The 17,800-nt window shown below is 47.8% G+C and overlaps 2 protein-coding genes across 8 annotated transcripts in view; one reads left to right on the forward strand and one right to left on the reverse strand.

The window, feature by feature from the left end:
* CHTF18 (chromosome transmission fidelity factor 18) overlaps positions 1 to 3,423 on the forward strand; it is an 18,647-nt gene extending 15,224 nt beyond the window's left edge. For 2 of the 6 annotated variants that reach the window (XM_048493491.1, XM_048493496.1), the window contains exons 20-22: positions 939 to 1,058; positions 2,277 to 2,334; positions 3,155 to 3,423. In XM_048493491.1, coding sequence (XP_048349448.1) covers positions 939 to 1,058; positions 2,277 to 2,334; positions 3,155 to 3,294 — 318 coding nt within the window. In that variant the 3' untranslated portion in view covers positions 3,295 to 3,423. The remainder of the gene's footprint in view (positions 1 to 938; positions 1,059 to 2,276; positions 2,335 to 3,154) is intronic. The other 4 variants (XM_048493492.1, XM_048493497.1, XM_048493493.1 and 1 more) reach the window with 3 other exon arrangements.
* On the reverse strand, positions 3,420 to 16,348 carry GNG13 (G protein subunit gamma 13). 2 transcript variants are annotated; one of them, XM_048493502.1, is made up of 5 exons: positions 16,250 to 16,348; positions 14,014 to 14,117; positions 6,614 to 6,651; positions 4,463 to 4,622; positions 3,420 to 3,879 (listed from the first exon to the last, which is right to left on the reverse strand). In XM_048493502.1, the coding sequence occupies exons 4-5, from the start codon at positions 4,558 to 4,560 to the stop codon at positions 3,774 to 3,776; spliced, it is 204 nt and encodes a 67-aa protein (XP_048349459.1). In that variant the 5' UTR covers positions 4,561 to 4,622; positions 6,614 to 6,651; positions 14,014 to 14,117; positions 16,250 to 16,348; the 3' UTR covers positions 3,420 to 3,773. The 2 variants fall into 2 exon arrangements, with proteins under 2 accessions (XP_048349459.1, XP_048349458.1); XM_048493501.1 differs by lacking the exon at positions 16,250 to 16,348 and having other exon boundaries at positions 14,014 to 14,421.
* Positions 16,349 to 17,800: the final 1,452 nt, after the last annotated feature.

A 17,800-nucleotide genomic window follows, 5' to 3' on the forward strand; every position in this document is an offset into this window, starting at 1 on the left:
ACCTGCGGCCTTCAGGGTGCCAAGCACGCTCTCTGAACTAGAGTCCCTTCGAGCAAGGCTCTCTGTTTAGCCTGGGGCTGGAATACTACCTGTTCCTGGGCCTCATGTAGGCTGGGCTTGACTTAGCCGTGATCCTTCAAAGCCTTATATACACTGAGACAATGATCTTGCTCAATCACCCCTGCTAGGTAGGCCCACAGCAAAACTGACTTTGCTCTACAAGCTTCTGCTCAGTTGATCTTGCCACAGAATTGGGCTATTTTTTCTGATGATTCCCTCGCCAGCTGGCCTGTTTTAAGCTGATTAAAGCTTCAATTCTCGGCCTACTTAACGTGGACACGAGGGGAACGAACTTCCCAGAAAAGCAGCAGGCTATATAAAACCACCCCCCCCCCCCCCCCCCCCCCCCCAAAAGAATCACTGACCTAATATTGTGTAGTTTAAAAGATCTGGTGTCGAGCTGGGAAAGGCTGTCCTCTTGTGAACAGCAGAGATTTTGCTTTCTGCACTGTTAATGTCACAAACCTGTCCCATACAAAATGTGTCCATACATCTTAGCAAGCCTGGGATCCAGTGTCTGGCCCAGAATTCAGACTGCTGGGGACAAGGGTCTCCCTGTAAGGCACATGTGTGGGAGGGGGTATATCTCTAGCAGTGGGGAAACTCTCTTGCTGGAGAATTCACCTGACGTTATTGATTACACTTCATAGATAGGGTCCCGTCCCACCCCGCAAGCCATGACTGTAAAGATTCTATTGCAGCAGTCTGGGGGAAGATTGTTATGTTATAATTGAGGGAAGATTGCGGGTTTTGTTGCTGAGTTGTTCAGTTTTAAACAGAAGATCTGTTTGCTTAACTGTGTGGATGAATCTTGATAACGCCCACATTTCTAGTTCTTGTCTTGTGTTGGAAGACCCCCACTTTCTCCCTTCTCTTAGGAGCTGGCAGGGAGCCCAGTGGCCAAAGAAGCGAGCCAGAAGGCTAGCTCCCTGTCCCAGGCGCGGAACCACGAGCAAAGGCTGGACAAGATTGTGAAGAGAGCCACGTTTGCGGAGAAGGTGATGAACTGTGGGCATCTGACTGGACTGGGGTCTTCAATGTGGTGCCACCAGATGGGTCCCGCAGCGCTTCTGATTGGCCACGGGAGAGCTGCCAGATGAGTTTCTCTGCTAGCTCAATGTGTACACTTGTGTGTAGGCAAAAAGATATCTTTAAACAATGAGTTTATTTTAAAAAGCACTGTTAAGCCGCTCTTCTGCCTGAAATGCTGAAGAATGGCAGTCACACATGACCTCACTCTCTGAAATTGTGTGGCTGGCTCCGCCTCCTGCGACAGCCATTTTGTGATGGGGCCCACCACAGTGTCCAAATCCTAAGACCCTCACTTGCTCAAAATATTTGGGGACCCCCGGGCTAGGCCAACGGATTTCACGTTGTGCTTTTTCCTCTTACAATGCAGACTGTGTGCTATTAGTGGCACTTTTCTACCGTGCCGGTCTAAACACATGGGTAGTTCCCCCCTTTTTGGGGAGAAGGGCGTTCCTTAAGGACTTTGGGGGTCACAGCAGACGTAGAAGGGCAGCTCTTCGTGTGCCAGAGAAGGCTCAAAATTAATCAGCTCTTTTCCGAGCCGCAGAACAACTGCTAGGTTCCTGCTTGCAGCTTCGCTGTCCCAAACATTGGCTCTTGCAATTGACAGAAACGGCTCCGACGCCAGCTGGGCCTCTGCACCCATAATCCTCTCCGAGGGAAATCATTTTAATGGGGAAAGGGGGGTGGGGAGAGAGAGAGCATGCTGGCAGCATTGACAGATGCAGGATAAAAACTTGCAGATCTAAGATACATCTGGACTTCATTTCAATCAGATTTTCCCCCTAATAAAAAGGTGCATTAAAACCCGAATGATACGAACTCACTCGTCCGTGATCTAATTTTTTGACCTGTTCTAGGTGAAACATAAAAGGGGCGTGTGTGTGTTTTTTTTTTGCCCAAAGTCCATGTTCTCAGATGCTCAAAGGATCCGTTCACCCTGAGTTCACATGGTGCGGCTAAGCTCGAGAAATGTCCAAAGGGATGGCAGGACTTGCAAAAGGAACCAAGCGGCGCCTCCTTAAACCATGCGGGGAGAAAACGTCACGTCCTTGTAGTGGTTTCTGCTGACTTTTTAGTACGCAAATAGAAACCCACAAAACTAGCTGGAGACCCAGCTGCAGCCAAAAATAAAATGGCTCACCCCTTCGCCACCCCTTCTTCATGCCTTTTGTTCCTTTCCACAGCCAGAAACCGATTTCTTTGGCCGTGTAATTGTCAAGAAGAATGTGTCTCCTTCAACAGGTAGGTGTGTTTGGGAAAGGGGTGCCCCGAACCATCCTACTGAAAAAAAAAAAAGAATCTGTAGAGGATGGACTCTCCTTTTGTGTGTAGCCAATTTTAAGGGGCCCCCTTTTACTGGGAATAAATTTCAGGGTTCTTTCTAGACAGGATTGGGGAATCCCCAACGGGAAACAGATAAATTAGGAATTCCATATTCCCATCAGCCCCTACTAGCATGGCCAATTGGCCATGCTGACAGAGGCTGATGGGAATTGTAGTTCCTGAACATCTGGAGAGCCGCAGGTTCCCTACCCCTGCTCTAGACCTTTCCCAAGATTCTTGTTGGCTGGAGCCGGCACAGTTACGCAGACTAGTTACCAATAGTCTGGCTGTTGTACAGAGAATCTTAGACCTTTTGGCACTGGATTAGTTAACTGAATATAGCACTGCTACCTTATGATAGATGAACAGATTACAAATACAGTGATCGGGTCACCTGCTTTGCAGTTTGGAATCTTGGGCTCATTCTGCACATGCAGAATAATGCACTTTCAAACTGCTTTCAATGCTCTTTGAAGCTGTGCGGAATAGCAAAAGCCACTTGCAAACAGTTGTGAAAGTGGTTTGAAAACGCATTATTTTGCGTGTGCGGAAGGGGCCTTGTTGTGCATCAATTGAGAAAAGATCCTGTACTGCTTGGTTACAAATCTCGATACCTGCTAACAGATCTGCCCGTATCCTGATGGACTGGGCTGGCAGCCCTGAGCCGTTCTTTCTCCCTGGTTCTTATTCTGTACTACAGAAAACCCCCATTAAAAAAAAAATTTTCTCCTTCTTCCAGCAGACAACCAAAGACCTGAAAAAAACACAAACGAAAAACGAGTCGGGAGGGCCGTTGGAGCGAGCGACGTCTGGTTCCGGTTTAATGAAGGTGTCTCCAACGCCGTCCGGAGGAATATTTACATTAAGGATTTGATCTAGCGATAAAACCTTTAAGATTCGTATATGCAGCCTGTTTGGCCCTGCGCAATGCAACTGGACACAAATCTTACTCTTGTTTGTATCTATATTTTTGTTTGTAAAAAGTAATAAATCCGAAACGTGCATTTAGTATTGCTTTCTTTATTTAATTTATAAACGTGTCTCCTTGCCTTGGCTTGTTTTTTAAACTGCAAAATTGTATATCCTACAAGATACAAAAAAGTATTGAAAAATCACTGAAATGTTTTATAAAAGTCTTGAGTTCCTTTACAAGTTTTCCTTCAAAGAAAGAGACAGACAGACAGATTAGTTTTAACGGAAAGAGAACAATTTTGCAACAACCAGGTTCATGGGGACTCACATAATTCTGCTTATTGTTGCTGGTTCCTCCATCACAACAGACAACCACACCAAGGAAGAATGCTCTCCTCAAATTGGTTCCACCTCCTTGGGCAAGCGATGTAGGGTAGAGGGAAGGTTTAGAGGAGGGTGCATTTTCCTTTCTCCACCCAGGGGTTGCTCTTCATCAGTTCTGGATTCAGGAAAGGGTCATTTGGAATTCCGTCTTCTATCCATTTGAGGAATCTAGAAGGGAAGGAAAATTGAAACAGGCTTTGCTTACGACAAGGTTTTAAGTGTTTATATTTTTAAAAAACACCTTTGGGAGTCCCAAGCACTGGAAGGAAGTCTGGAGTTCCTTGAAGGGAGGCTGGGATATTTAAGAGTGATAGATGTGTATGTGTGTTTGCATTTTCAAGGTGAGAGAAATTCAAAGCCTTTGACAATATATTCAGAGATTGTTTGCTACTGCCTGCCTCTGCATAGGATTTCCTTGGTGGTCCCCATCCAAATATTAACCACGGCCACCCCTGCCTAGCAGATGAAACCAGAATATCCTGGGACATTCAGGTCCATCTCTAGTTTTTGCAGACATTAATCAGGCCTTGCCCCACTGCATGGCAAAGTGATCTTTGCCACCTTGAGGGCTAGAAACTTGCTGAGAGCTTACAGCTAACGACAGCGGAACTGTTCTCCAGGAGCTACAATGATGTATCTTAAATAACTGTGCCCCATGATTTTTCTCCCTTGCTTGTGCGGAATGTAATGGGCCACATGAATAAAAGAAAGGGGAGTATTCCCCAAGGAGGGGGCTTGTGGGAACACTCACTCAGGGATGGTTTTGGAGGATAATTCCCGCTTGAAAGCCAGCTGGTACTTAAGGCTTTCGATTTCCTTCTTCCACTGGGGGGCTTCCCATTCATCCATCGAGGCGTCTCTGGGGGGCTCCTCTTGCCAAGCGCAGAGTGGGTGTGGAGGTCAACCTGGATCTGAAACGAAACTGGAACCATGAGCACAGCCAGAACCTTGAACTCGCATCTCGTACGTTTTTATCCTGACTATAATGTTTGCAATCCTCGGAAACTAAACAGGAGGTGTTGAAATCTGGATGCAACAGCTGGTGCAGAGAGGAATTGGGGTGGGTGGCCCTTTGGGATCTCATGGACGTCCTGACCACGGTCAGCCAAGACATCGGTTGGTTGATACAATCCCCAAACGCCTGCTGTCTCTTCCCCTGCAGCCTCTAAGCTACAAGCCCCACAAAGTCCATTTCCCCTCTGAGGCCTGTTGGAATGCCTTTTCCTCACCTGCATTCTTGTCCCAGTAGAAAAAGCTTTGGAAATCCAGGTGAGGTTCCCTTTCCTATTGTGTATGAGACACAATTTGATTCCCCGCTCCGCCACTTGAGCTGTGGAGACTTATCTGGTGAACCAGATTAGCCTGTGCACTCCAACACATGCCAACCTTGGGCTAGTCACTGTTCTTCAGAGCTCTCTCAGCCCTGCCCACCTCACAGGGTGTTTGTTGTGGAGGGGGGGAAGGGAAAGGAGACTGTAAGCCCCTTTGAGTCTCTTTACAGGAGAGAAAGGGGAGGATATAAATCCAAAACTCTTCTCTTCAAGAGGAACCGATTTCTGTCACCTGGGGTTCATTTGTAACAGTGGCAGGTCTCCAGGCGGCAGCTGGAGGTTGGCAGCCTTGCCTCCACCCAATGTGGCCTCTCCATCTGCAAAGCTTCTCTGAAGCGTTGGGCTTCTGGGTCAGCCGGGCTCTAATTTGCCTAGTTTCTCCGGAGGCTTTAGCATTTGACTATCAAATCCCTCTAAACGCTGCCAGAGGGGAGGCGAGGTGGGGAGAGGCGGCGGCCGCTCTTGACTTTATGGAAATGAAAGATTAAATCTCGATGCACGTTGCTCTTCGGGAGTTTGGACTGGAGCCCGGGTGCCTGCGGGCTCCGCAATCGGATGAAGGGTTCTGGCATCCTCCAAGGGTGGTTTTGGGCCAGCGAGCTGCACTCATTGCCTGGGATCGGGGCAACGCTGCTCAGGTGGTGCTTGGAAGTCACCTGGGAGGGCAAGTATCCTCCGCCAGTCTGGCATCTCCAAACCCAAGCTGTCTCAATGCCCAGCTCTCCCAGAGGACACCAGAGGCGTATCTAGGGAAAATCCAGGGCAAAATCTGAGTTTTCGGGCCCCCCTGCCCCCGTACGAGCAGCCGCTCTCCCCCACTACGAACAGACCTCTTTTTTTTTTCACCTTCCCAGGGGGAAGGAGGATGGGTGTGAGGGCGATTTTCGCCCCCCACGTAACTAAATGGCCACAGCCCAGGGACATTTGACCCTATATGTCCCCCTAGGCGGTACGCCCGGTATTTGGGCTTCAATGGCTTAGAGAGCAGGTCAGTTTCAGAGTGACTGAGTTTTCTGTCATAAACAAAAGTCCGCGCAGAGTCCTAAACCACCTGCTTCACATGGGTCTCTGGCAGGGACAGTAAGTCGTGGGAATTAGTGGCAGGGTGTGCGTCTGTTAGTGGGACAGCAAGCAAGGGAAGGACAGAGAAGGACGTTCTGGCACAATCACACGCCCAAAATCCCTTCCCCAGGAAGAGATGGGTTTCAGGAGCATTCGATCACGGCCCTGGGAACACAGATAGACACTCTTGTGTGAAGCACCCAATGTTAAATGACCGGTCCTTAGCAGAGAAAAGTCTCTCCCCGTCTCTAAGGTGCTGCTAAGTGGAGATGCTGGGATGTGTCCCAAGGACCAGGGCTCTTTCGTAACCCATCGTGCACAGTCTCCTCCACAAAGTTGTTCACGTGGCACTTCAGGCAAGGGAGGAAGCGAGGGCGTGCGGCTGGAATGTCAGCACTGAATCGCCTCCAAGACTGAACCTGTTCAGGGTTTGTACACTAAAGCCACACATCAAGCGGCACAGACATGAGGGGTGGGGGGGTGGGAGGGAGTTTTGTTCTCTTACTTACCTTAGAGCTGCTCTTTGTTCTTTCTGTTTGCCTTTTACCTGAAAAAGAAAGAAGTCAGTTGGGTTCCTCAGCTCAAAAGATCTTGCTAACCTTGGAGGGGTTCTAAAGACCTGGCGGGGGGCAGCAGTGAGAGGGTCAGACCAGGATCTGGGAGAACCAGGTTCAAATCCCGCCCTCTGCTGTAAAAGCTGCCTGGTGATCTGGGGCCACTCACCCGCAGGGTTGTTGTCGAGATACAATGGAAGACAGGAGAATGGGGAATAAATTCATAAATAAATATAGTGCTCTTGGGAGACCAGGAGAGAGTCCAACAGCGTCAACATAAACACCTGTGTTACAATTGGGCTCATTCCGCACATGCAGAATAATGCACTTTCAAACTGCTTTCAGTGCTCTTTGAAGCTGTGCGGAATAGCAAAATCCACTTGCAAACAGTTGTGAAAGTGGTTTGAAAATGCATTATTTTGCCTGTGCGGAAGGGGCCTTGGTTTATTAAATTAATTTGTACCCTGTCTTTCTCACAACAGAGATCCAGAATGGCTTGCAGCATTCTCCTCAATCTGATCCCGACAACAACCCTGCCAGGTAAGTCAGGCTGAGAGGGCGTGACTGGCCCCCGGCCCTCCACTTGCCTTCCGTGGGTTCTGTTGGCTGCTACCGTGTCCAAGCCGAGGGGCAGCCAGGCTGTTTGTCTAACCCCGTATGACGCTTCTCAGTCTCACCTGAGCGGTCAAGATCTTGCCCCCTGGAAAAGGATGCTGGCATTTCAGCCTGGCAGCAAAGGGATTTAACTTTGGCAGGGTGGGTGGACCCTGGCATTCAAAGAAGCAATCACGGGCACGATTTGGTTGTAATTTGCATGGTGCCAGCGCTCTCCAGTTCAGGGCAGGAAGGTGGCATTGTTTTGACACGGCCGGGTTCTGCTCCTCCATTTCATTTCTTGTTATTTCTTGATTCTCTTCTGCCATTTCTCCCCCATTCTCTTCTCCCCCGCCCCCTCTCCTTTGCTTAGGACTAAGGAAGAGTGCGGGTTTAGGAGTGGGAAATGTTTCACATCGTATATTAAAAGTAATAAACTTTAAGAAAAGATCGTTTTGCATTGGCAGGCGCTTGTCACCTGCTGATATTTTTTTGGTGATGTTTCATCGTGGCCTGATGAGAACCCCTCAATATTCTCTTCCCTCAGATTCGACAACCTTCTCAAACCCAGCTCCACCTCGCAATGTGTGAGCTACTTATGACTTTTTAAAAACATATATATCTTTTGTGGTTCCTCAGTTCATCTCCCAGGTCTTGGCTGAGAATTCAGAGAAAGAAAGAAGTCTGTTTATGAGGGGAGTCTCCACAGCCCAGGGGTGGCGAACCTATGGCACTCCAGATGTTCATGGGCTACAATTCCCACCAACCAATTGGCCATGCTGGCAGCTGATGGCAATTGTAGTCCATGAACATCTGGAGTGCCATAGGTTCACCACCACGACCATAGCCAGAGGTCTTCAGGCAGCGGCTAGACAGCTGTCTCTCAGGCCCCTTCCACACGTGCAGAATAATGCATTTTCAATAGCCTGCAAGTGGCTTTTGCTATTCCGCACAGTAAAGTCCAGCTTCAATGTGCACTGAAAGTGGATTGAAAGTGGATTATTCTGCACGTGCGGAAGGGGCTCAGAGATGCCCAAGCTTTGAAATTCCTGCTTTGCGTCGGGAGTTGGACTCACTAGCCTCAGAGGTCTGCTTCCTGCTTCCAACTTTAGGATCCTTCAGAGGGAAGCCGAGAGAGAACAGCAAATGAGCACAGTACAGTTTTCTGGGATGACTTTTCCACACACTCCGTACCTAACTAGTAGCCCTGTTTAGAGTGGCTGGTAACTCTGGGGGGATTGTTGCCCTGCACGACACATTGCTGGAACTAGAGCTTTCCGTTCTTCCCCTTGCTCCCAACACAAGGTCTGGGCCGCCTGGTCAACAGATGAACATAAGAACAAGCCATCTGGATCAGACCAGAGTCCATTAGTCCAGAACTCTGCTCCTCGCTCACCAGATGCCTTTGGGAGCTCACATGCAGGAGGTGAAAGCAAGGGGCTGCTGCTGCTGCTGCTGCTCCCGAGCACCTGGTCTGCTCAGGCATTTGGAATCTCAGATCAAGGAGGGACAAGATAGGTAGCCAGAGATCGACTTCTCCTCCATCAATCTGTCCAAGCCCCTTTTAAAGCTATCCAGGTTAGTGGCCATCACCACCTCCTGTGGCAGCATATTCCAAACACCAATCACACGTTGCGTGAAGAAGTGTTTCCTTTTATTAGTCCTAATTCTTCCCCCCAGCATTTTCAATGGATGCCCCCTGGTTCTAGTTATTGTGAGAAAGAGAGAAAAATTTCTCTCTGTCAACATTTTCTACCCCATGCATAATTTTATAGACTTCAATCATATCCCCGCTCAGACGTCTCCTCTCCAAACTAAAGAGTCCCAAATGCTGCAGCCTAAGGAAGGAGACCAACCGATCTTGAGGCAGATCCTGGGATGTCTGACTCCCTGACTTTAGCAGTTAAGCTGGCGTAGATCCCAGGTACTCTGCGTTCACTCAACCCTTTCCTTCGAGATTGCTCTCAGCTGACTGGCCGCTTCTTATCTCCAGTTAGGCCCCTTCCGCACATGCAGAATAATGCACTTTCAATCCACTTTCACAATTGTTTGCCTGAGGATTTTGCTATTCCGCACAGTTGCAAAGTGCATTGAACGTGGATTGAAAGTGCATTCTTCTGCATGCGCGGAAGGGGCCTCAGTCCCTCTACTAACTTCGATGCGGTTGGATCAGAAGGTGCCTGCACAGAGACAAACTGTGGAAGGGAGAACGGATCTGATGGCCAATTTTGGCAGTTGTCCTGGGTCACTTACAGCTCGAAAACACTCACGCCAAAAGGACAAAATGACGAGGAGGGCGGGGGGAAGGGGGGGAAGGGCTCCAATATTTGTTCACTTCCAACATTAATCCACAAAGACACTGAGGGCTTACACCCGATTAACATTGACGCAAGCGGGATCAGAAATCGGGCCTGCTGCATCAGAGATAACCATGAATTGACTTAGCGCCCGTTTCGGACCGTGGGCTTGTGACCTCGCTGGAAGCACCTGATTGGGCGCAATTCTGTCTACCCGTCGTCGGCCAAAAGCTAAACAGGTTTCTAGCGGTTGCTTTTGGCAGCATCTAATCTCCTCCATAAAAAGGGGGTGCTTAACGCAGAACTTATATTGCTCGAATGGTGGAAGCAGAGACACGCCCACCTCTCTCCTACCCTGGGAATTCATGTTTCCAAATGATTTCTCTCCAATTGTGTCCAAGCGGGTGCAACACGACCAGGAGTGATTGGCCACCGACGATTCCATAGACAAGCATGTTCTAGCTCTCCACAATACAGAAACAAAGAGATATCTGCCCTGGGCTTGGGCTGTGTCATGCTTGTAACCCACCATTCTAAACAGGAGTGATCGATTCAAAACTACATTTCTGCCTAAACTGATATTTCACAATGAATGCCTGACAGTAATCTGGCTATCTGTTTTGGGGAAATGATTGACAGGAGGGCAAAGATAAGTTTGGAAATTTGGGTGCCAGTTATGCACAAACTGTGAAACCTTCCCTGGATCAGTTCTGCCCTTCCAGCTCTCAAAGTGTCTCAATCGCAAACAGCGGACTTTAACAAGAGCCAATTATTATTATTTCTTTAAGAATTCAAGGGTAAAACTGTCTGAATAAGAAAAAGCCAGAGTCGATAAACCCTGTTCATCATCTCCACTAGAGTCCATGAAAATTATATGCAAATTCATAATAAACAACTTCAGATATGAAAACCAGACGCCCATTGATGGTGCTTGAGAGGAATTAACTTCCAGCCCCAGTGGCTTTGACTTCTGATTTTCATACATCACAGAGGATGACGTTAATTTTGATGGTTCTGGGTAGACAGGGGTCTCAAGAGGACAGACTTAGTTGAAGGGCTGCACATACACAGGGCCGCAAAGATAATGCAAATAATTAATAATAATTAGTGCCCATTCATTCCGAGGGACAGACGTCCGTCTCGCACTGAGATCAACAAAACTTCAATCAGGATGAGTTTGATTTTGCCACATTAATAGTTAATAGCACTGTCACAATGAATGCCTTTAATCTACATTATCCTGCACCACTCAGATACAGTGGTTAGAATTTCAGGCTAGATTGGGGAGACCTCCGGCCAGACCCCTCCTCGGCATGGAGCTTGCTGAATAAACTTGGGTTGGTCACACAGCCTCAGCTTGGCCTGCCCCACAGGGCTGTTGTTATGAAAAAATGGAAGAACAATATCTTCAGTCCTACGGAGGAAAGGCTGGATTAAAAAGCTGCTAAATAACAAAACATAGGCTATATACTACTAAAAAGATATTGACAGATGCCAACCGCCACAAATTCCACTGAATGTGTGTTTATACTCGTAGCCGAATCAGTGTTATTTACTGTCCAAGAACCCAGCTGCAGAAAATGAGACAGATAAAAATCCACTTTTATTTTCTGATGTCCTTTTTCCTTCTGCTTGTCCTGCCCTCCTCATCTCAACCTCCTTTCTAAGTAAAAAATTCTGGGTCTCACGGCCTCTCCTGGCATATTTCACCTTCCCACAATTTGAAGCTCTTGGTTCTATTCTGTCCTATCTGTCAGCGTCCTCTGTGAACTTCTGAAATCCCAAAGGGAAAGCTGGGTTTTGCTTGATTGCTGATTAGATGCCTCTCCACCACAACATCCCTGAGCACCAAACATGGCCGCACACAATTAGTATACCTAATCTGACGCGTTCCTCTGGGAACACGCACGGCTGAAAACAAACAGCCTTTCGAATCCCAGATGGACAAACATTGGATGGTGGATTCAAGCTTTCCCCCCAGCCTCGCGGAGAACGCTTTGGAGAACGCTTTCCACACTGCCTTTTTTGCCAAGGAAAGCTTAAGTGAGACAGACAACTCTGGGAACATATCCCAAAGCTGCATCCTCAGGTTGGGTCAGTGAAATTCGAGGAACAGGACTGGCCAGTGGTACCAATCTCACAACTCAAGACCCCTCCAAAGAAACCTCCAAAGAACTGCCAGTTCCCCCAGAATGTACTGACAAATAAAAATGGTTACAAACCAGTTGTCCTCGATTGGCAAAAGTTTCTTAAGATTCCTCTACCCACCTTTTTCTCACCTGCTTCTTAAACACAAACTTCTGTCAGATCAGGAATTTAAATTCCCAGTCTGCATTTATCTGGACTACAAATGAGTGAACGTGAAAAATAAATGCCTTTCCTTAAAAATAAATGCCTTTCCTTAAATGCAATGGAAAAAATATCCAATTTTACCACTTCAGTTTTCCCCAGCCTAAGTTGCTGCATTTCAAGCTGGCCTACCTTCACTGTGTCAGGATTTGTGCAAAAATAAGCCAGCATTGGAATCAAAACCTAATACCTCTACGAGGTTTTCCTCCAGATCTTCCCCTTGAGACCCGTCATCTACCCACGTTTCACCTTCCTCTCTCACACCTCTGCCTCCTCACATGAAGGTAACCTTATATCAAAGTCAGCCTTGTCTAATTTGACCAGCAGTGGTCCTCTATAGTCCCCAGAAGAGACCTTTCATATCATCCATCGTGCAGTTGGCAGATGCTGGGAAATGAACCGGAGACCGTGTGTACGCCAAGAAGATGCTCTTTCGCCGAGCCAGTCCCTTCTCCATGAACCATTTCTTCAGGTTTCCCAACCCCTTGGAAACATTTCCCTCCGGAAATGATCTATTGACTATTACAGTACTTAACAAGCCACTGTGAATGTCTGTGAACATTCCGTGACGTCACAGTAGTTCAGGGCAGGAGGACTGGAAAACAACAAGGTGAGGCCAAAGTCGGTTTTAGACTGGGAACATATCCGCATAATGAGCGAATGTCAGAAGCGTGTGGTTCGACTCAGCCTGCTTTTGCAAAAACCTCAACAAGCGGTTGTTCGGGAAATTGTTGCCTAGGACTGCCACAGATGAAATGGACAGAATACAAACAAGACCACTGCTTTGGAGGCTCTGACCTCATAAGCCTAAAACCAAAATGATGGCAACAAGTAGTTGACGGGCAGTAGATTCAGGCTGGACAAAGAAAATACATTTTCATACTGTGTGGAACTGCCACAGATGTTATGATGCTCACTAGCCCAGATGGTTTTTACAAGAGGATTAGAAAAATTCACCGAGGAGAGGCCCATCCGTGGTTATTCGCCATGATGTCCAAATGGGGCCTCCATGTTTAGAAACTGTATAGCATTAAATGTCTGGGGACGGACAACAAGAGGGAAGTTTTGTGGCCCTGCCACGGACCTTGTGAGGCATCTGCTTGGCCACGGTGTGATACGGGGTGTTGAATTGTAGGCAGGGTCCTGGACTCAGCCAGCAAGAATCTTCTGATGTTCTCAGCGCCATGCTTCCATTTAATAATAATTGCAGCAATTGAAAGCCAGGCTGATGGTTTTACTCCTTAAAAAATAAACCCTGGGGGCTGCCATATGAAACAGCTGGATCGCTGGTCCATGAAGTCCAATGCTATTGAGCTTGGCTGTTGTGACTTTTCCAGGCTGTGTGGCCGTAGTCTGGTTATTTTAGCTCCTAACGTTTCTCCTGCATCTATGGCTGGTATCTTCAGAAGCACGATATACCTTGGAAGATGCCAGCCACAGATGCCGGGGAAGTGTCAGGTGCTAAACTACCAGACCACGGCCACACAGACCGGAAAACACACAACAGCTGTGAAAGCCTTCAGCTATCTAGACTGAGTGGCAGCCACTGCCCAAGGTCTCTGGACGGGCTTCTCTCAGCCCTGCTTTGTTTATCTCAAGTGAAAGTGCTGAAAAGGTGGTTCAAAAAACCTCAGCCTCCAACATACCGTTTAAAAAAACGACAGCCGTTTATGTTTGTGAATTTAATAACCCCGTGATGTAGCCGATCTCCACTTTCCCAAGCATTTAAAAGAGCTTTCACAAACAGAAAGCCCAGGTCCTCTTTTCAGAAACGACAGGCTCCAACACCACACAGGCAAGCTGGATGCATCCCTTTTCTCTCTCATCAAGATGCAAGATTTGTCTGGGTGGATTAAACCAAAAATGATCTTAGGGCCGTGTTCTGCTTCCACTGGTGCAAAGACAATAAGCAACAGCCGCTTCTTGTATGACCCCCCTCTTCCCCAATGCATTTTGGTTCTCAAAGGTATACAATTTCTGTCCATGGAGGTTCCATTTTCACATCGCCCTTAGCAGCATTTCCTGCTCCTTTGACCTCACCGGCAGAAGGAATTACGGTCTCTCAATTCACAGAGGTCGCTTTGAAAACAAATAAAACCAAATCTAGAGCCTTACCTTGGAAGAAGAGGTATTGACTAAAGGTCACCCAGGACACAGATTTTTGGTGGCGGCGGCTGCTTCTCAAAGTGGGTGTTGTTTTCCCTCACAGGTTGTCTCCGCTGCAAAGAAAAAAAAACCCGACAGCTCCCAGCCAGCTCCCCGGCACTTTCCCAGAAGACTGGAGCTCTCGCGCTGTTAACAATCTGAAATCCTGAATGTAATCTATTAATGTACGGCCTGTCCAGCTGCCGGCACCACGGCAGAGAACAGGGATAATGAGAAATCCGCCTCCCCCCCTTTCCCCAGATGCTGCGTTCTGTTTAACGGTTTGGAGTCAAGATAAGCTGGAAGAGAGCAAACCAGAGAACACCCTTTTCTCTCTGGCTCCAGCGATCTCGCCACACACCCGGCAATAGCCAGGTTCTGCAGAAACAGATCCCGGGATCATTAGCCTCATTAAGAGAATCCCAGGGTGGGGGCTGCTGACGTTTGGGCGCCATAGATACCTATTCCCCCACCACCACCCCTGCCAAGGACGGCACCTTCATCGTATCCCTGGGGTTTGGAGGGGAAAAAAACCCCAAGAGGTATCCTGCAAGCAATAACAACGGTAATCACCACTGGTGCGCTCCTCACTGCATTGACTCAGGCCCAATATCGGCTTTTCAAACAAAATAACCACAGGCTGGAGGGGTACAACTCCCACACACGATGCAATTTGTCCGTGGGATCTACAACACACAGGTGAGCAAACATGGAAACTGTGCTCTGGATAGACCCATGAAGCTGTGATTCTCCACACGTGCAGAATAACGCACTTTCGATCCACTTTCACAACTGTTTGCCAGTGGATTTTGCTATTCCGCACAGTCAAATCCAGCTGCAAAGTGCATTGGAAGTGGATTGAAAGTGCATTGTTCTGCATGTGCGGAAGGGGCCTAAGGTTCTTTTGTGGACCACCGTCCTTTCCCTGAAGGAAAGCAGTTTGAAATCCACCCTGTTAGATCCAAGATGGATTCAGAGGTGGACCCAAGAACCCAAGAAAGCCAAACCCGTGTGCACAGGGACAAGACCTCCCCCCCACACACACACACACACACACAGACCCGAGCTCTGTGCCCCTTGGCCAGATGGTGCTCATAGCATCAACCGGCTGCTCCAGCACGGGACCTCAATTTCAGAACGGCCCCCTCCCCCAGCAGCCAAACCTTCGCCTTTCACAAAGGGCCTCATCAATTAGCCAGTCCATTAAAAGGGTGGGTGAGAGCAGAGCCCCAGAAACCGGATTAGCGAGCTGTTTTGACATCAAATGTAACCCCCAAGTGCCGCTCTTCCAAACAATTATCAGAAAGGATTATTCGGGGTTGGGGGCGGAAGGAAGGAAGGAAAGCAACGTTGGATGTGATTTTAGTTGGTTTTCAGAGGCCTGTTAGCAGGGCAGGTAAATGACATGAGTGGGACAGAGAAAACCTGCCCAGGAACCAAAGATAATTCAGGACTTCCTGAGTGACAGCCTAGTAGTTCATTTGCTACTAATTCATCTGGTACCATCTGGTCCTTGCTCATTCTGTATTTATGTATTTAATGTATATACCGCCCTCCCCCGAAAGGGTTATAGAGCAGTGCACACAGTAAACATAAAATCAATAACATAACATCATAAAACATCATAAGCACAACATCATAGACATAGCATCATAAACATAACATTGTAAACCACAATAAAACAGCATTATAAAACATGGCGAGCATCAGATTTTTAACACAAGGCTGGCGTGGTGTCGTGATCAAGAACAGGCAGACCCTAATCTGGAGAACCAGGTTTGATTCCCCGCTCCTCCACACGAAGCCTGCTGGGTGACCTTGGGGCAGTCACAGTTCTCTCAGAACTCTCTCAGCCCCACCTGCCTCACAAGGAGAGGAAGGGAAAGGAGTTTGTAAGCCACCTTGAATCTTTTTTACAGGAGAGAAAAGCAGGGCATAAATCCAAGCTCCTTCTGCAATAGGGCTGTTCAAACTGGCAGAACCTGATTATTATTAAAACTGTGATGCAAAGTTAGATTCACAAACATGCAACCATTAGATAGTTTCAGAGACCGGCCACGTTGTTCTGGAGAAGAGCTAGGTTGTGCAGTGCAGTGATTAGGAGCACTGAATGAGGAACTGGAAGACCTGGGTTCAAATTCCCAGTCGAGCCATAGGAGCTCATTGGGAGACCTTGGGTCAATCACACACTCTCAGCCTAACCTACCTCACAGGGCTCCATGTTCCATATCGGACACCCTTTGAAGAACGCTTGAGAGCAGAATTCAGGGACCCATTGATTTCTGGAGGAACCGGTCTGGCTGTCATGGACTATCAGCTACCTGGAAGAAGAGAAGGAGGGTAAAGATCAGACTTAGGCAAAAACCAGGAACGGCAAAAGCCTCAGAGTGGGCAGGCCTTTCCCCCTCTGAAGGCCCCCAAGCAGAGGTCACCCAGGGACTCCCAGGACCTGAATTTCCTGCCCTGGGCACAGGGCTGATTAGATTACCTTGAGGGCTGTTCGAACATCCAGCTCTACCATTCAAGGGTTCAAGAAATTAAACGCGAACAGAACTGTCATTTCCACACAATGCTGTTTATGTCAATTTTTTCCCTAGCAGCAGGGATGAACCACTGAAAGCCCAGCCAAGAAATTTCTCAAGGACCCAGACAGTTGCCCGCAAAGCTGGTTAACTGGGAAACGAACTTCCATGATTATTATATAAGTGTGGATCACGCGTGGCTAATTAACCTCTATCTGACATATTTCCTCCCTCAGTTAACTCCGGCGCATCTCTACATGAAGAAATGCTCAGCGGTGGCTGTTTTCTAGAGCGACCTACAAATTGGCATCCCAGAGGTCAGCGTGAGCAGAGCTGAAACCACCCAGCGGCTCTGCCTGCTAAACAGAAAAACCGAGTCACAAAGGAAAGCACAGCTGTCGGCGGCCACAGAACATGATACTCACATGCGTCCGTTTGCCATGATGGTGGACCTGCTCCCTTTCTGCTGTGTGAGAGTTGGGATGGAGACAAGAGAAAGTGGTTATCACCTGTTTTTTTGTTTTATTTGACTTTCTCCGCAAGACTTAGGCCAATACCAAAGGGGGATCAAAAAGTAATCCTATAGCACAAGACATCCAATGAACAATGCAATCCAAAAAACTCAAAGACAATCACAGCTACAAAACTACTCCCATGTTTTTCCGGGCTGTTCGAACTTACTACAGTTCTGATCCCGATGTCAGAATGCACCCCCCCCCCTCCACGCCCCGAACTGTCTTGTTTTGCACAGTTTGCTAAATCAAAGCAAAGCAAAGCAGGAATCTCTTGCACTACTTAAAAGACTAACCGGGAGCTTTGGGGAGCGCATAATTTCTCATCGGCATCTGTGCTGCACCGTTAATATCTGTGGGGGGCAAACAGGCAATTTATGAGCGTTGTCTTATTATGTGCCCTGTGCTGCCTTTGTTAAGTGGTTTCCTAATTTTGTAATCCAGGAGCGTTGCACTTTTTGTGGTATATGCAGTCCAGTTTTTCATGGGGCTCAAATCAAATCAAAGAACCTTTATTGGCATAACAATATCGTGGTATTATATACACAGGTCCACTTAACTAAATAAAATACAAAGAAAAAAGAGGGGTATTGTCATGGAATGATGCTATCGCCGTGGTGGTGAACCTTTGGCACTCCAGATGTTATGGACTACAATTCCCATCAGCCCCTGCCAGCATGGCCAATTGGCCAATTGGCCATGCTGGCAGGGGCTGATGGGAAT

This window comes from Sphaerodactylus townsendi, linkage group LG04 (assembly GCF_021028975.2).
Source record: "Sphaerodactylus townsendi isolate TG3544 linkage group LG04, MPM_Stown_v2.3, whole genome shotgun sequence".
In the NCBI taxonomy this organism is placed as follows: Eukaryota; Metazoa; Chordata; class Lepidosauria; order Squamata; family Sphaerodactylidae; genus Sphaerodactylus; species Sphaerodactylus townsendi.